At 36.1% G+C, this 19,546-nt stretch overlaps 1 protein-coding gene and 1 long non-coding RNA gene across 2 annotated transcripts; one reads left to right on the top strand and one right to left on the bottom strand.

Annotated features, from left to right (window-relative positions):
• The first annotated feature begins 1,043 nt into the window (after window positions 1–1,043).
• Window positions 1,044–4,120, top strand: LOC107930475 (uncharacterized). The gene is made up of 5 exons (XM_041074689.1): window positions 1,044–1,837; window positions 1,889–2,652; window positions 2,737–3,539; window positions 3,581–3,699; window positions 3,805–4,120. The coding sequence occupies exons 1-5, from the start codon at window positions 1,044–1,046 to the stop codon at window positions 4,118–4,120; spliced, it is 2,796 nt and encodes a 931-aa protein (XP_040930623.1).
• A 12,289-nt stretch (window positions 4,121–16,409) lies between these two features.
• LOC121204890 (uncharacterized) lies at window positions 16,410–17,123 on the bottom strand. Its single transcript, XR_005900040.1, has 2 exons — window positions 17,012–17,123; window positions 16,410–16,787 (listed from the first exon to the last, which is right to left on the bottom strand). It is a non-coding gene; the product is annotated as an uncharacterized lncRNA (long non-coding RNA).
• Window positions 17,124–19,546: the final 2,423 nt, after the last annotated feature.

Genomic DNA, 19,546 nt, shown 5'->3' with positions numbered 1-19,546 from the left:
TAAGAGAAAGAATTTGGAACTTGAAAAGAAGATAGAAAAGCTTGAGGAGGAGAAGATGTACCTGAGTCTAGATGTTGACCTGCAAAAGAAGGAGGTTGAAAAAGTTAGAAAGGAAAAAAAGAAGGTTGAGAAAGACTCAGATGATTTAAAAGAGGAGTATAAGAAGGCAGAAGTATCTTTAAAGCGAGTGGGGTTAGGAAGGTCTTCGGAACAATGGCAGAAAGAAGTTCAAGTGGAAAAAGCTAGAGCCGAGTATTGGGAGAGGAAGTTCCAAAAGATGCGGTCGCAGAATTTGGAATTAGAGGAAGAGAATAAAGGGTTGAAGACCAAGGTAACTGAGCTTGGAAGATCCCTTCGTTGGCATCGAAACCATGATCCTACGGTCGAGTTAAAGGAGCTAAAAAGTAAGGTTGAAGATTTGGAAGTGGCATCGCATGATGGTGAACTTCAGATTGAGCAGCTCTAGGCGCAAGAAGATTGTATAAAAGGAGAGCTCCATCAAGTTAAAGGTCAAGTCAGAGATAGGGATTACATTATTGGGGAAGCTATAGCCCAGATCTGAGAGATTGTTGCATATATTCGAGACTTAGCAGTACGAGCTGACGCGTTGAGTATAATGTATGAGTCAGCGTCTGATAAAGGTCGAGAGTTAGCCCTTTTATTAGATAAAGTTAGAACTCTGGGCATTAGGGCAAAGGCGTATATGTAATCCATTTATATGTAAAGATATTCTTTTTCTAAATAAAGTTTTCTAAATGAGATTGAATCGAGATCGATGCCTTTTTGCATTCATGCATTTGCATTACATCACATCATATGCATTCAAAGTTATAGAAAGACCCTAATTAGTTAAAGTTTACTTCCAGAGAGGTAAAAAAGAAAATTTGGAAATCACACATCCTTACGGCACCCGCACTAAAACTAAGAGTATGGGTCAAATGTTCAAACAATTCCAAAAGGATATGCAAGACCAATTACAAGAGCAGTTGACCAAGATGCATAATGACATGAGGGAGCAAATGCTAGAGGCTCAAAGGAATATGATGGCTGAAATGGCTCAGCTTCTAAGGGCCACTGATAAAGGGAAAGCCCCCATGGCTATCACTGGTGAGGAGAGTGAGGATCATCCTCCGGGTTTCACTCTGCCTCATGTGCCACTACAAACCGAGGCACCTCCTAGAAGGCCGTCTGTCACTTTGAGGCCTCAACATGGGCCGGTTGATGCCGGAATCCCCGTGAATTTCCCATCTGGGTCGGGAAATAATTTAGGTGATAGTCCGATCAACCTTATCACTTTTGATCTGGATATGATGGAGAGGGAAAGAATGGCAACCAAATCCTCAAAACTGTTGGAGGATCGTTGCAGATGGCTGGAGGAGAAATTTAAGGTTTTAGAAAGTGCTGACGGGCATCATGGAGTTGATGCCAAAGAACTAAGCTTGGTCCCAAACTTGGTGCTTCCTCACAAATTTAAGATGCCAGAGTTTGAGAAATACAATGGAACTACTTGCCCGGAGGCCCACATCAAGATGTTTTGTAGGAGGATGACTAGGTATGTGAACAACGATCAACTGTTGATCCATTGTTTCCAGGACAGTTTAGTGGGAGCGGCAGCCAGGTGGTATAATCAGTTGAGTCGGGCCAGAATAAATTCATGGAGGGATTTTGCACAAGCCTTCATGCAACAGTATAATCATGTGACTGACATGACTCCTGATAGGATCACGCTGCAAAATATGGAGAAAAAGCTTAATGAGAATTTAAGGCAATATGCTCAAAGATGGAAAGAGGTTGCCATGCAAGTTCAACCACCATTGTTGGAGAAGGAGATCACCATGTTGTTCATCAACACTCTGAAGGCCCCATTCATTACTCACATGATTGGAAGCACTACCAAAAGTTTTGCGGACATAGTCATGGCGGGAGAGATGATCGAGAATGCCATAAGAGGTGACAAAATTGAAGGGGAAGCAGTCAAAAGATCGGCCCCAAGGAGAAAAGACAATGAGGTGAACAACACAAGTAGCTTCAACTCGAAGGCAATCACAGTTGGTCAACCCAAAGTAACTGCGGTTGGGCAACAGGGTTCTCAAAGGCAGGAATCGGGCACAAGTCACGAGAGGATGCAATTCACACCTATCCTTGTGATGTATCGTGAGCTTTATCAAAGCTTATACAATGCACATGCTTTTGTTCCTTTCCACTTGAAACCATTACAGCCTCCACATCCTAAATGGTATGATGCAAACGCCAGATGCGAGTACCACGCTGGAATATCGGGGCACTCAATTGAAAATTGTACCGGGTTCAAGAAGGCCGTAGAGAGGTTGATCAAGATGGGGGTTGTGAAATTTGATAGTACCACAAATACTGAAAACCCTTTTCCAAATCATGACAATCAAGGAGTGAATGCCATTGGCGAAGCTAGTGAAAGAAGGATAAAGGAAAATGTTACTGAGGTGAGGATGCCTATGAAGGTGATTTGGGAAAAGATGATGAAGAGAGGGATAATAACCTCTAGGAAAGAAAGAGAAAAAATGGAGAACTACTGTGAGTTCCATGGAGAAGAGGGTCATGAGACCCAAAATTGTGAAGAATTCAGAGCCTTGGTGCAAGGCTTTATAGATAATAAAGAGCAACAAATTTTTGAAGGTAGCTCTTATTAAAGAGAAATAAGTGTGCTGGAAGGTGAACAAAATGGAACCAGCCGGCCAAGGATCATTATCTCCCTGTCAGGGAATAACGAAGTGGGGACACCAGCAGTGCCCAAGGTCATTATCCATAAACCTACTCCTTTCCCTTACAAGGATAGCAAGAGAGTACCATGGAATTATGACTGTAGTGTGACAGTGCTGAAAGAAAAAAATATAGCCAGCGCATCTAAAGACGTGCAAGTGGAATGTTCTCACACCCAGAGTGAGAAGCGTTATGATACGGGGGGCGTCAGAGTGGAGCCCACAAAAACAAAAGGTGTCGAGGTTGAGAAGGAGAAAGAGACCGAAGTACCCATCAATGAGCTAGTAAATGAGGAGGAGGCTAAGGAATTTCTAAAGCTCCTTAAACATAGCGAGTATAGCGTGGTCGAGCAGTTGCGTAAGCAACTGGCTCGCATATCAGTATTGGCCCTCCTTTTGAGTTCTGAGGTGCATAAGGAAGCATTGATGAAGGTGCTTAATGAAACATATGTCACCCATGACATATCCGTTAATAAGCTGGACCGATTGGTGAACAACATTAGCGCGGATAATTTCATCTACTTTAATGATAATGAAATTCCACCGGGGGGTAGAGGGTCAACTAAGGCCTTGCATATTACTACTCGATGCAAGGGGTACACCCTCCCAAGCGCGCTCGTTGATAATGGATCGGCTTTGAATGTTCTACCATTGTCTACATTAAACAGATTATCCATTGACGATTCTCACATAAAGACATGTCAGAATGTGGTAAGAGCCTTCGACGGTACAGAAAGGAAGGTGATGGGAAGAATTGACATTCTCTTGGAAATCGGCCTAAACATGTATGAAGTAGGTTTCTTGGTAATGGATATCAAGCCTTCCTACAATTGCTTATTAGGCAGGCCATGGATACACTCAGCAGGAGCAGCGCCCTCGTCGTTGCACCAGAAATTGAAATTAGTGATCGATGGACGGTTAATAACCATCAATGCGGAGGAGGAAATTATAGTCGCAGTCACTAGTAAGGCCCCTTATGTCGAGACAAACAAAGAATCTATTGAGTGTTCTTTTCGCTCTTTAGAATTTGTAAATGCGACTTCTATTTCGGAAGGGAGTGAGCTACCAGTGCCAAGGATAGCAAGAGCTTCGAGGATGGCTCTACAAATGATGGCAGGAAAGGGATTCAGATCCCAAAGCTGATTGCGAAGAAAGACCGCTTTGGTTTGGGCTTCAAGCCAGACTATAAGCAAAGGAGGAGAGACATCGAGAAGCGCCAAGAAAAGAGAAGAGCGCGTTTAGATGGAAGAGAAGTGGGGTGGGAATTGATAACATTCCCTCCTATATCCAAAACCTTCATATCAAGATTAATGCTGCACACAACGAAGGATTGGAGCAAAGGAATCTTGAGGGTATTCGCCCTTATGAATCGGGAAGCTCTTTGAATAATTGGACTGTGGAGGAACTTCCTGTAGTCTCTAGGAATTCTTCAGAGTAATTCTCAAAACATTCTTGTTACTCTAGAGCCTAGGAGTAATAGGATTACATGTGTGAAAATAGGCTTATGTTCATCTATTATTATTCAAATAAAATATAATTTTTTTCAATTTGAATGAGTATTGTTTCATTTATATCGACCAATATTCCTTTATATTTTGGCAATTCTTATTCTTTCATTCATTGCACATAAATAATCATTCTTAAATTCATTCATTCTTTGTATATTCTTCTCAGATTCCTAGATGTCAATGACATGAACATTGATATTACAAATCCTGATTTCTCTCACGAGCAAGACATGTGTTTAGAGGAATCTCAGGATTTTGAAGATGTCCAAGATTGTGATGTGTCTCTAGATCTTTTGAGGATGGTGAAACAGGAGGAGAAACAAATCATGCCACATGAGAAAGAAGCAATAGAGAATGTAGCCCTAGAGGAAAGAAAAGAGGTGAAAATTGAGACACTTATTGCCAAGGACACAAGGTAAGAACTGATTGAGTTGCTACATGAATTCAAGGATATCTTCGCATGGTCCTATCAGGATATGCCAGGGTTAAATATCGATATTGTGGTGCATCATCATCCAATAAGACAGGATTGTAAGCCAGTCCAATAGAAGTTGTGGAGAATGAGGCCAGATATTGTTCTGAAAATAAAGGATGAAGTTAAGAAGCAGTTTGGTGCGGGTTTCTTACAAGAAGTAAAGTACTCAGAATGGGTAGCTAACATTGTGCCTGTTCCTAAGAAGGATGGGAAGGTACGAATGTGCTTGATTACAGAGATCTGAAGAAAGCTAGCCCAAAGATAGACCACTAATATTATACTTATCAGTATTCAGCAATTCCATTGGATGTGTGCTTGACCAACATGATGAATCGGGAAGAAAGGAGAAAGCGATATATTATCTTAGTAAGAAATTCACCGAAAGTGAGATGAGATATTCGTGAATTGAGAAATTGTGCTGTGCTTTAATCTGGACGACTCGAAGGTTAAGACAGTACATGCTATATCATACTACTTGGCTTATATCAAAACTTGATCCTTTGAAGTATATGATGGAGTCAACAGCATTGAATGGGAGAATGGAAAGATGGCAAATTCTGCTTTCAGAGTTTGATATAGTCTATGTGAGTCAAAAGGCCATAAAAGGAAGTGCGATAGCGGATTTTCTGGCTAGTAGAGCTCTAGAGGACTATGAGCCGTTGAATTTCAATTTCCCAAATGAGGAGTTGATATGTGTAGCAACCACAGAGAATTGTCCTTGGAAGTTGAGCTTTGATGGAGCGTCCAATGCAATGGGAAATGGAATTGGGGCAGTCCTCATATCCCCAGATGGTGATTATTATCCATTCATATGCAAGTTGGGTTTTGATTACACAAACAATATGGTCGAGTATGAAGCATGCATTATGGGACTCCGAGCGGCTATAGAGCGAGGAATAAGAATCTTGGAAGTATATGGAGACTCTGCGCTGGTAATTTACCAGCTTAAAGGTGAATGGGAGACAAGAGATCCTAAACTGATCAATTATCGAAAAATAGTTTTGGGGTTACTTGAGGAGTTCGATGACATCACTTTCAATTATATCCCACGAGACGAAAACCAGATGGTAGATGTTGTCGCAACCTTGGCTTCAATGATCAAAGTGAATAAAGAGGAGGAGATGAGACCCATTCAGATGAGTATTGTTGAGGCTCCAGCTAGCTGTTGTAACATTGAGGAGAAAGAAAAGGATGATAACCCTTGGTATCAAGATATTTTGCGATATGTGAGAGATTGTAAATACCCAGAACAGACAATTGAAAATGATAAGCGAACTTTAAGGAGATTAACATGCGGCTACGTTTTGGACATGGACATCTTGTACAAAAGGAGAAAAGACCAAGTACTGTTGAGATGTGTTGATGCTGTGGAGGCTAAGTTAATTTTAGAAGAAGTTCACGAGGGTGTTTGTGGGACACATGCTAATGGTTTCGTGATGGCTAGACAAATCATGAGATTTGGATATTATTGGTCTACCATGGAAGGGGATTGTATCAACTACGCCAAGAAATGCCATAAATGCTAGATATATGGAGACAAGATTCACGTACCACCTTCACCTCTACATGTTATGACTTCTCCATGGCCTTTTTTCCATGTGGGGCATGGATGTCATTGGGCCAATATCACCAAAAGCTTCAAATGGACATCATTTTATTTTTGTGGTCATTGATTACTTCACAAAGTGGGTAGAGGCTGCTTTTTATGCGAATGTTACTAAGTCAGCTGTAAGTCGATTCTTGAAGAAAGAGATTATTTATCGGTATGGGATGCCTGAAAGGATCATATCAGACAATGCACTGAACTTGAACAACAAAACGATAGCAGAAGTTTGCAGTCAGTTCAAGATTAAGCATCATAACTCTTCGCCGTATCGCCCAAAGATGAATGTGGAAGCTGCTAACAAAAACATCAAGAAAATAGTGGGGAAAATGACTGAAACCTACAGAGATTGGCATGAGAAGTTACCGTTTGCACTCTTAGCTTATTGAACGTCCGTTAGAACTTCTACAGGGGCAACTCCTTTCTCATTGGTTTATGGGATGGAAGCAGTGTTACTCAATGAAGTAGAGATACCGTCTCTCCGAGTCCTGTCAGAAACAAAATTGGATGAGGCTGAATGGATACAATAGCGATATGATCAATTGAACTTGATTGAGGAAAAGAGGCTAAGGGTCATTCGTCATGGTGATGCGAGCTTATGACAAGAAAGTGCGACCAAGAGAATTCCATGAGAGGGAACTTGTGTTAAAAAATATCCTTCCCATTCAGAAGGACTATAGAGGAAAATGGATGCCGAATTGGGAAGGGCCATATGTCGTGAAGAAGGCCTTCTCTGGGGGTGCATTGATCTTAACAGAAATGGATGGGAAAATTTTACCCAATCCAGTAAATTCAAACTCTGTCAAGAAGTATTTTGTCTAAAGGGGAGGAGAATCCAAGGTGAAAACCCGCAAAAGGCTCCTTGAATTCAAAAAAAAATGATGAAAATGGAGAGGCCAAGGTGAAAACCCGTAAAGGGCGCTTTGTGACCAAAGGGGTTTTGAGTTGAAAACTCGAAAGGGCAGCTCAAATTTTGAAGAGCACACAGAAACAAACCTCATAGTCATTTAATTTCTGTATAGAGAAATATCTGATTCGTAATACACAGAGGTCAGAGCAGTCGAACCCTGAAACAGGGGAGACTTTAACTAATAAACTGTACTAATTGGCTCAACCAAAAATTCTAGAAAAAAATTAGTAAATAGATATATGAGTCTAGATTTAGGGAAAATTTATGGATCTTGATTTCGAGTTTCATAACTCGAGATATGATTTTTCTTGTAACTGTGACGCGAGTAGCTAGAAAGCTGTGAATGTAGAAACAAATGATTTGAAGTTCTTAAATTGATAAATTATGTTCGGTAACCCCTCAAGCTCGACTCCGGTGATGGTCTCGGGCGTGGGGGTGTTACACACACGGTAATCTTGCTATAACGAAGAGTGAAGCACGTTGCATAATGGGGCATTAAGAAAGTACTTTGGATCTTTTAAACACATGTTGAACTCGAGAAAGTCTTCATGGAACTGGTGTATAGACGCTCAATCGGCGATATCTAGGGCATATAACTTTTGTCCTGGTTGTTATCTTTAGATTCTATTTCTTCTTAAATATAGGCTTTCAGATTAATTCCCTTTGTATTTTTGACAAATTTATTCAAATCTAATTATTCTTAAGATTAAATTCATCTTCCATTATTCTTAAAGTATGTTGCATTAAAATAATGATAGATGAGCTAAATAATTTTCACAAATGAAGTTTCGTCCATTACTCTGGAAATTTCTAGATAATACAAGAAACTAAAACAAAACAATTGTTCGAGGAATTCACATAAGTGAGGTTCGAAAAACTCGAGGAGATTTTTCCCTTAAGTCCAAAATGATGATTGGACAAATCAAACGATTCGATCCTAAGAGAAGATCATCTTACAAACATTTTGATGGGTCATAGCATTTGAAGAATGGTACAAACCCAGAGGCTGAGTACGAATGATATTGCGAGAGAAATAAAGACGAGCTTTGGCGAAAGAATGAGTAGTGACGTCTGGAATAGGGGTCATATTCATAAACATTTTGCATTACAACAGATTTAATTAGGAGCATTTGACTCATTTCGATCATATCATCCTAACCATTAGGCATAAACTCATACACATTATACAGGTCATGTCCTTCAAGAGACAATGAAGATTGATCCGCCTTAACCCTTAAGCAGTAGGGTAATAGGCGAAGGCATAGCAGATTTGACTTCGGATGTTTTCACACCAAAGCAAATCCAAGATAACAGATCTGGCATCTCCATTTCGACGGAGAGCAGATACATAGCAGATCTCACCTTCAGATGATTTCACTGAAGCAGATCCAAGATGATTTGGCATCCCTGTGCTTACGGGGAACAGATTGAAGACATAGTAGATTTGACATTCCTGTGCTTACAGTGAAGCAGATCGAAGATTTCAGCATGGCATAGTAGATTTGGCATCCTTGTTTACAAGGAGCAAATTAAAGACATAGCAGATTTGGCTTTCACGTGTTTGTGTTGAAGCAAATCTAAGATGATTTGGCATCTTTGTATTGTCAAGGAACAAATTGAAGAAGCAGATTTGGCGTCTCTGTGTTCGACGGAGAGCAGATCAAGATATCAACATGACAGTCTTGAGTTTGCATTGAGCAGATTGAGGACCATGATTCGATAAGGCCAGGCAAATTTGGTCTTTCTATTAGTCTTTGCTCGATTCCTGTTGCACAGCAATGAGCAAAGAGGGGCAGCTGTAGAAGCCCAAATTTGACCGGCTTAAATAAAACAAAAGAAAATAAATAAATAAATATTTATTTATTAAACAGTCCATTAAAGTCCAGGTTACAAAGCCCAAACAGTGGGGCCCAATGTCTAAACATAGCAGATCGACCCAAACCCCACATCAGGCCCAAATTCTAAAACACGTTACACAACAGACCCTTAAAAATCTATCAGGTTAACCAAAATCTAAAAGCAGCCCAAAAGGCCCAAATGACTTAAGAGAAACAGGAAACCCTAGGGTTTCCTGAAGACTGCAGTGCTGCAGCATCTTCTGGAAGCCTCGGGGAGCATCTGTCCAACTACATAAATCGAGGCCATCAATGCACTATTGACGCAGCATTAATGCGCTGCCCAGAAGCTTGTCTCTCTCACGACCGTCCAGCTCTGGAATCAAGGCCCAATTAACTCTGTTCTAGCGACCTTTTCGTTGCCGAAATCATTACCCCCTAGCAGTCCTAGCCTTGGATCGTGCCACCATCGGCGCTTCAGCATTCATCACGCCAGCGGCCCTTGAATCACCGAGATCCTCGCGGTCACATGCAGGAAAAGAAAAGAAATCAAAGCAAAATCGCAGCAAATAGATTAGAACAGGATGTGGAAAGAAACCTTATGATTTCTTTCCTAAAGTATGTCAATTTAAGGCTATAAAGCCTTTCTGAGAATCTGTAAAGGACTTACGCAGAGGTTACCCACGAGACACAAAAAAAAAAGCAGAGATTTATATCCAAAAAAGCAAAGAAACACACACACTTACATACAAAATAGAGTTTCTTACACATACAGAGAAAAAGAACACAAAGATATAGATATTTATAAACAGTTGTATCTATTCAAAGCGGAAGAAATAAAAGGCAGTTTCTCGTTTTTTTTCTCAAGGTAATCGAGTTATTTTTTTAGTTTCATTTACCTGTTCGTTTTCTAGCATGAATACATAGATTAAAAAATGCAATCAATGAAAATAAGAAAAAAGGATACCTGACGATTTGCAAGGAAAGGGGGAGGGTTTCTCGAACCTTAGCCACTGTGTGCGGTTGTTCTTAGGACGGCGCGTCGGCGTGTAAAGACCACATACGACGGAGCTCAAGGATGAGCAGTGATATTCCCTTGACCGAAGCTCAGAGAGTCGGAGGGATTTGAGAGAGATTTCTCTCATTTTTTTTAGAAACGGGTTAAAATGAATTTCAAATAAAAGAAATCGGCCTTATATAGTTTCAACGAAACGACATCATTTCTGCTTAATCCAATAAGCTCAAAACGGTGTCGTTCTAGAGCTAAGAATCCGGGTGTTGACCCGTTTACCCAGAAAGGATCCGTCTGTTTTTAAAGATTGGGTTAATTACTCAATTGGTCCTCTCGTAATTTTAATATTTATAATTCCATTTTATTTATTTTTTTAATTTAGCTCTAATGTTCTAATTTTGTCTCAATTTAATCCTTATAATGGTTTTAAATTGTAATTTGGGAAACGATATCATTTGGGATTAGGGCAAATTGCCCAGGGAGTCCCTCGACTTTAGTCCGTGTTCCAATTTAGCCCAGTTCTCTTTATTTATTCGTAATTAACCCTAAATTCCCTAATTAAATTTAATTTTAATCCTTATATACCTTTAATTTAACTTATTTAAAACACTTTATATATATTTTTAATAAACATTAGTTATGTATATAATAATATATTATTCTATTGTTTGTAACATTATATATAAATTTTATTATATGTTATGGATTTTTATTATATTACATATTTTATTGTATTTTTGTGTAAAACATTTGTTACATTATTATTATTATACATATTTCATATTATATTTCATTATAGTTATTTAAGTTTTCTTCATTATATATATATATATATTATTATTATGCATTATTAAATATTGTATTTTAATTATATATGTATATTTTTTAAATAATTACTCACTTTATTTCATGACTTAATACGTATTAAATATTTTATATATTGTTGTGTTTTATTAAATGCTAGTTTCATAATGTTATTAAGTGTTGTTTGTTATATATATATATATTACTACATTATTTTTTTTATATTATTACATTTGTTTTTTATATGTATTTATATGTCTAATTGTATAGCATGCATCGTTTTTAAATTAATTATTACTTGGTATGTTCGCATATTTTGTTTATTCATCTTCAATATATATTATGTACATCTTAATATGTATGTTGTTATGTAACTAAGATTCGCTATATTTATTTATGTATCGAGTATAGGACCTTCACATAATTGCTATTATATTATTTAAATGCATGTTTTAGTCACTTATTATTGTGATATGCTATCTTGTATGTTATATTTTATAATGTTAATATGATTCCTCATGCATTAATTAAAAACGTGTTTCAAAAGTTTTCAAAAATAAAAAAGCAATGCTTGGTATTTGGAAACTTCGAGAAAGGTAGTGCCCTAACTTACTAGGTTGCGACTTTTCACTTTGAATTCGAATAGTCAAGCACCTTTCTAAGTTTCTAATGTTTTCAAAATACGAGCAACTGTCTTGGAATTTCAAAGCGTTGTGTCCTAACTTACTGGTTATGGCGTTTTGCCGTTTTGAGATAGAGATTTTCAAAAAGGGCCAGCTTAGCTTCGAATGTCTTAAAAATATCGCTTCCTAACTTATTGGATGTAATATTTTGATTCATTTGATACAAGAGAACCCTAATTTTTGAAATTAAAGTATTCTAATTGAAAGAGGTTTGCATATTAAAACTTTCAAATTTCCGACATTAAAGACACTTGATAATCAATTATGTACCAATTTTTAGGCGTTACGAGGGTGCTAAACCTTCCTCGTATGTAACCGACTCCCGAATCCATTTTCTCGACTTTTGTAGACCAAAATTAATGTTTTAAAATAAAACATTTTATAAGGTGATCCAATCACACCTAAAAAGATTGGTGGCGACTCCCGTTTTCGTTTTTCTTAAAGTCGATTCTCATTTTCCAAAATTCGATTTAAAAATGGCTTCGACACCAACGGTACAGATCAATTACATCAACAATTAAGATTAAAAGGTATCTACAAATTAAATCTCTAAGATTACAAAATCATATCTTCTAAGATTGCATATCATATCTAAGATTGCATATCATTGAAGATTATATTTCCATATGAGTCAAGCTTGTAGATGGACCTTAAACCTTTTCAAGTAATGGGCCATTCTGATCGGGCCAAATTATATTTGTAATTTTGGACTGAACTTGGACTTCGTTTTTTTTTGGGTTTATTATTTTTGTTTTTGGACTTATTTCTGGGCCCGGGCAAAATTGAGTGTCTACATATATTTTATATTTTATATTTTTAAAATTTTGCTGGAATAAGGCAAGAAGTTAGTTGTTGATGCGCAATGTCGGTTAAATGCAACTATGGAGGAGGTAGTGAAAAAAGAAATCACTAAATGGTTGGATGTTTGTATTGTGTATGTTATCTCTGATATTGAGAGAGTAAGTCCAACTCAATGTGTTTCTAATAAAGGTGGCATAATAGTTATCCAGAATAAATCGACTGAATTAAATTATTTCCAAAGTCATAGAAATTTTTTTGATTCAAATGCAATCCGATTGAGCTTTTTTTTAGCTACCAGAAGGACCAATTGGACATATACAATTAGGCTCAAGTAATTGCAATTATGTTCAGAAGCATCGTTTAGATAATTCGCAATTTACTTAATCTTGGAGTCAGTCCACAAGTAGTACCATGATTGAAAACTCCTTCTTGTATACTCTTTACGAAAGCAATTCATCCAACTGCTTTGTCTGATGACCTTGCCGTGTAACAATCTGATTTTCAGTGGTGTCAAAAATAGTGGTTTAATAACCACTATTTCGACATAATAATCCGTAAATATATTTTTTAAAATTTACAAGACCTTTAAGCTCGTATTAAATTTTAGTTAGAGAATTTTATTGTTTAGATAGTTTATTAAGTGAAAAAGACTGGACCATAAAAGCTACAAAAGTTGAGTTATTTAATTAAAGGGGCTAAATGAATAATTTAACCAATAAGGGTTAAGTTAGTGGATTAACTTGATTGCTATTATATGTGGATAAGCTTAATTAATGTTAATAGTGATTAATTAAAGCTTAATTAGTAGCGGATGGGGTAGGATTGTAAATCTGTATCTAGTATGTTCTGATTCTATTTGTATATAAGATATATATTTGTTTGACTTTTGAAAGCATGATTGAAAATTTTATCTGATATTTTTGCGTATATTTGTTATACATTGAGTTTCGAAACTCATTCTTTGTTTGTCTATTACTTTAAAGTAACTCTCAAACTTAGAACAGATCAGTGCGATGGGAGCTCGGTTTAGTTCTTTTGTTAAAATATGCAAAATGATTTGATTTATAGTATTTTCATTTTGATGGACTATTTGAGATGTTTTTGGGACTGTTTAATTTTTGGATTTTATTTTCTGGTTTATCAATTTTACCATTTTTGGTAGGCTTAAAATTTGATCCACGAAACGTTTGATTTTACAATAACAAACCGTTTTTTCAAAACTTGACCCAAATAAGAATTTTCCGCTACAAACTCAAACATTTACAAAATATACAAATATATATAAATAACATTTTTATTAATTTGGTTAAGAAGGATTTGTTTCAAATAAATCAGATCTTTATATACCAATAGCTAATGACATCTTTCCAAAACAAATAAGAAGAATAAAAAAGTGGGCGTTAAGAGACCCTCTTGTCCCAACCCTAAACACTTTAAGATCCTTTTTCAAACCTGCTCCATTTCGAGTCAAGATATAGATAAATAGACACATTCTATTGCACTGATCGTGGCCGTTCATAGTGACTGAGGGCGTCGAAGACCAAGAAGTGAATTATTTATCAGGCAAGCATTCTTCTTATGGCTAGATCCAATCTCCTAGTCCCTATAGAAAGGAAAAAGAATTTTACATTCTTCCTTTCAGGAGGGTAGGATTAGGAAAATCTTATTGATTGTAGCTTTCTCTGGACCTTCGAGAAAAGCATGACAAAATGGCTCGAGTGGTACGATCCTTTCATCACCCCAAAATGAAAAGGGCGATCTTATAGTTCTTGGTCCGTGAAGATACATTGTTAGATGCTCCATTTTATTCTCCCATTGAGGCTGAACTTAAACTTATTCTCGAGAGATAGCTATCCATAAACTGATAAGAGATGTATGGATTATCGAAAATAGAGGGTTAGTGATGGTCCCCCCAGACCACCCATATCCCACGAGCGAATAGAAAGTTGGATCTACATTGGATCTCACCTAAATCGCCCCATCTTTCCTCATGAGGAGAAGTTTGGTTTCAAACACCGGTTTGAATAGGAAAAGTACACCATGCTAATGATCCTTGGATGATCCACATCTCAGGGTCAGGCGTTGATGAGCACATTGAACTATCCATGTGGCTGAGAGCCCTCACAACCCAGGCACAACAACGCAATTATCAGGGGCGTGCTCTACCACTTAGTTAATAACCCGTCGTGCAAGTCTCCTACTGGATTTTCAAATGAACATACTGTAACATCTCTAGATCTGGCCATAACATTTAGGCCGGGTTTAGGGCGTTACACATATACTATCGACAATCATAGATATGTCATTATCAATCATGGTTTTAAATTGTCATTCCTAAATCATCAAATTCTAACTATTATTATGATATCATTTACAACTTTAAGAAAATAATCAATAATCATAAACATATAAAGCACAAAGATATTTCATACCATCCTATTCTAGGACCTAACTGCATAATCTAGTTCTCTAGATGCCTTAAAAAATCTAATCTAGGACTAAATTGCATAAAATAAATGAAAATAAGGCAAAACTGTAATTTTGAGTTTTTAAGGGCCACACGGTCGTGTGTCCAGCCCATGTGCATTGCCCCAGGACGTGTCTGAAACAAAGAAGTGCAGGTACAGGGGCCTCTTGGTCGTGTGTCCAGGCCGTTTGCTAAGAGTGGATATAAGGGAAAAACAAGGGACACGGTCATGTGAGGGACTGTGTAATCCGCAGGGCTAGACCATGTGTACCAGTGTAGTTTCAAATTTTAACTCGATTTTTCGTAAAAAGTCACCCACATACTTTTCCGAAAACTCAAATTTTAAGCTTGATCAAAACACCTACAATGATCTTTTATTTGACAAAATACGATAATTACTGATGAGTTTTCAAGACTTGATGGTGCTTTTCGATAGAAATTTTTAAAGATTCAATAACGGGTTGATAAATTGGTTAAAGCTCGTTGCTTCCTCAAGATTGAAAAGTACTAATTGATAGGGAACAAAATACTTACTAATTTTGACAGGGACTTGACGAGTAAGCGATGCAAGATCCAATGTTTTTGATGAAGACGATGGATTATGGCTTGATTGCAAAAATTCAAGAATTCAAAAGATTTCCAGCAATAAGGTTTTGAGAACAAGTTTGTAACATGAGGATTTCTGAGGTTATGTGAAAATAAGAGTTGGGGTATGGTTTTTATTTGCTAAAATAACAAATGAGAATTTTAGTTGAATTGGGGATAGTCTTTTAGAGAATTGGGTTGAGCGAAGGTTTGGGATTTTATTAGGCAATTAGCCCATCTATGAAGAAAATCATTACAGTAGGATGGCCAACGGGGATTGGGTCTTTTGTAAATGGGTGGAAAAAATAAGAAAGAGTGCAATTTAAAAGGCTTGAAACTTTGGTTCTCTATACTTTCTACTAGGCTCTTAACCACTACACTAGGATTCAATTCATGATAACTTCTAAGAATCTAACCTCCTATTATTTGGGATGTTACAACTCTCTCCTCCTTAAAGAAATTTTATCCTCGAAATTTTACCTATTTCAAATAAGTGGGGATATTGTTGACGGAGTGAATCTTCCATATCCCTCGTAACGTCCTCAACACCATGGTTTTGCCACAACACTTTTACTAATGGAATTTGATTCCCTATCAAAACTTTCACATCTTTTTAAATAATTCTAACGTGTTCTTCTTCAAAGGACAAATCAAGTCTTACCTCGATTGCTTCGATGGACACAATATGCAATAGGTCAAAATGGTAACATTTGGTGCGAACTCTTTTGAGGATTTGGTGGTAATTTGAGTTGATAAGCCACATGGCCAACTCTTTTGAGGATTTGGTGTGAACCTATGAAGCGACGACTGAGTTTCCCTTTTTGGGCGCTGACAACATGTTCCATAACCCTTAGTAATGCCTGGGTTGCCATGTCATCACCCACAGTATATGAATAGCTTAAAAATTCGATGGATCGGAAATTAGAACCATGCATGTTCAATTGAAAAGATATGAAATTACGATACTTGAACATTGTATAACAAAAGTAAATTAATTCTCTTTAACAAACTTTTTATTCACTAATATTTTATTTGCCAATTTTTTTGATACAAAGTTTATCTTATAATATATGACATTGTTGAAAGGCTTAAATTTAGAGTTTTTTGAAAAAAAAATTATTTTTCTCAAGCACAACGCTTGTAGACACGAATGCCACCTTGAATGTTATGGGCTTAACAAGCTGGTGGGCAATCCTTTGCAGTTTCAATCATCATTGCATAGCATCCACCGTTGCTGCAATGTTAGATGGTACCTGCTCTGACACCGGCAAGAAACTACATTTTTTAGTTATCAAGTCACAAAAGCCACCATGTTTACACTGGCCCAAACAGTCTATGTCACGAGTGCATGCTTCTGAGTTTGATACACCTGCAAATTAAACAACAATTTTTTCATCATTTAAACATTTTGTTAGTTATTTTATATTAGCGATTATATATAATGAGTTTAAGACACACATGATTTGAATCGCAATGATTGCAAACACTCCCTTATTTTAAGACTGCAATCTCTTTTATACTAAAAAAAATTACATGTATATATATGTATGTAATAATTAAATTTTGAACCGGATAAATATTTTAGATACTAACAAAAAGCCACAAGCAAAACTGAAAAAAGAGAAACCATGCCGAAAGAAGCCATAGTTTAAAATGAAAGCTATTAAGAGATGAAACAAAGAGTTAGTCGTATGATAACAAGCTGATGATATACAAAAAATGACATGCATTTGGCCATTTATAGCTGAATTTCTTGGAATTTTTTTAACCTAATTTGCATTAAAGTTATGACTTGGTAGGTGAAGATATACTTGCCAATTTTGTAGCAAGAGAAAAATCATATAAAAGATTTTGCAATATGTTTTATAGGTCACCTATGGCAATATAATAATAGCACAACTAATTTAAGATATAGTTACCATATATTATCATTTTTCTATTTTTTATAATTAATTGAAAATAATATTTTTATACAATAATTTATAGGTAATAAAAAATTGGAAATAATTGGCTATTATTTTATCTACACCTTAGTAGTTGTGCTCGTAAAGTCAAAAAATAAACCCTAATTCATACGGTAGAATTTTTTATTATTAATCTTTGTACTATACATAAGTTGTGGATTTAGTCCTTTTAATTTTATCTAATCAAATTTAATTATTCTACTTTTTTAATGTGAAATTCTAGTACTTGCATATACAATAGCAGTTAAATTTATTAGATTAAATTATGCTATTAGTCTCGTACTATGTGTTAGTTGTGGATTTAGTTTCTATTCTCTAATTAGATCATTTTTTGTTTTTATATTTTATATTATTTATTTTTTAAAATTTTGCTGGAATAAGGTAAGAAGTCAATTGTTGATGCGCAATGTCTGTTAAACCAAATTATGAAGGAGGTAGTGATAAAAGAAATCACAAAACGGTTGGATGTTTTTATTGTGTATGTTATCTCTGATAGTGAGAGAGTAAGTCCAACTCAATGTGTTTCTAATAAAGGTGGAATAATAGTTATCCTGAATAAATAGACTCAATTAAATTATTTTCAAAGTCATAGAATTTTTTTTTTGATTCAAATGTAGTCCGATTGAGCTTTTGTTAAGCTAGTGGATGGACCAATTAGACATATATAATTATGCTCGAGTAATTGAAATTATGTCCAGAAGCATCGTTCAGATAATTCGTAATTTACTTAATCTTGGAGTTAGTCCACAAGTAGTACCATGATTAAAAACTCCTTACTCTACACTCTTTACGAAAGTAATTCATCCAACTACTTTGTTTAATGACCTCGTCGTGAATGCGTTACGCTCATATGATATCATTGATTCCTTTGAGTTAAATTCATTCAATCAATACAATCATATTTTTATCTCATCATCATTGTTGTGTCTTCTTAATGGTTAATATGATCATTGTCAACTAATGACTGTGACAAATTACTCGTTCGAGGACAAGCAACCCTGTGGCCAAATCCATTTTTATCAATTCAAGCAATATCTATGAGAGGATATCGTTAACTCCTAGTCGAGCTATGAATTTCATTGTTGTTAGTAAAGCAATGCCAAACATAAGTCATGTGCCCAACATATTGGCTATTAACTCAGTCATGTTGAGAGCATAAGCCTACACTAATATCAAATGACATGAGTTACATACGCATGGTTAGTGACTAACTCAGGATTTAGGTAAGTCATACCATGAACGTCACAAGTGAATTGATCCAACTTAGGTCAAGTCTAATGTCTCATTCTTCCAATCAGTACATTATGTCTCTACCCGTGGAGCCAACTGCTCAGATGGCTAAGACTAATCATCTCTCTAACTGGAATTGTATACGACATAATAATGCTTCTGAGTATTTGAATCAAATGCTCACTTTGATTCTTTTACAGGATTACAGACTCGGTTAGATTATCAACAGAAGTAAATTGCCTTTCTCGAAATGTAAACATTCTTACTGTACCACACTTATCATCAGTTTCAACTTTGACAATCAATGAGCTAACATTTGCTTGTCACAATTTCAATACGTAAGCAAAACATGAAAGACAGAAACACAAGATATATGAGTGAAATGTGAAATTAACTTTATGTATTTATTCATCGTTTAAATACATAAAAAACAGTTACATGTTTACTACAATATGAGCACATTTACCAACATGTTTCTCTTTAATGTGAGATTTTATTAAAGGCTTAATTGAATAGGAGGCCCTTGAACTATTTGCTTTGTTTGACATAGGTACCTAAACTATTTTCTGGCCAATCCAAATACCTAAACTTTGATTCTCTTGCTGAAGTTGGTACTTACAGTTAGTGGCATCAAAATAAAGTTTTAACTAATGGGATTGCTACAGTCAATACCCTATAAAAATTTAATTAAAAATAATTTTATATTAATATTAATAATAAATAAATATATTATTATAACAATAAAAAATTACCCGTCCTTCATCCCTCTCCATCTCCCCCCATGATTACTATAACCTTTCTACTTTTTAAAATTTGAAATCCTAGTGCTCAAATAAGCAATAAAGTAGATTAAATTATGTTATCAATCTCATAGTATTGATGTGAAAAATAAAATAAAATAAAGAACACACAAATTTTACGTGGAAACCCTTTC

This window comes from Gossypium hirsutum, chromosome A08, assembly GCF_007990345.1.
Source record: "Gossypium hirsutum isolate 1008001.06 chromosome A08, Gossypium_hirsutum_v2.1, whole genome shotgun sequence".
Classification (NCBI taxonomy): domain Eukaryota; kingdom Viridiplantae; phylum Streptophyta; class Magnoliopsida; order Malvales; family Malvaceae; genus Gossypium; species Gossypium hirsutum.
This window is presented reverse-complemented; position numbering and strand designations above follow the sequence as displayed.

What these genes read in the sequence shown, in the direction of transcription:
- LOC107930475 (XM_041074689.1), top strand. Translation starts at nt 1,044, where the DNA reads ATGGCTGAAATGGCTCAGCTTCTAAGGGCCACTGATAAAGGGAAAGCC. An exon ending in TTGGAGAAGGAGATCACCAT is followed by an intron (nt 1,838 to 1,888) that starts GTTGTTCATCAA and finishes CATGATTGGAAG; the next exon opens with CACTACCAAAAGTTTTGCGG. An exon ending in AATTATAGTCGCAGTCACTA is followed by an intron (nt 3,700 to 3,804) that starts GTAAGGCCCCTT and finishes GTGAGCTACCAG; the next exon opens with TGCCAAGGATAGCAAGAGCT.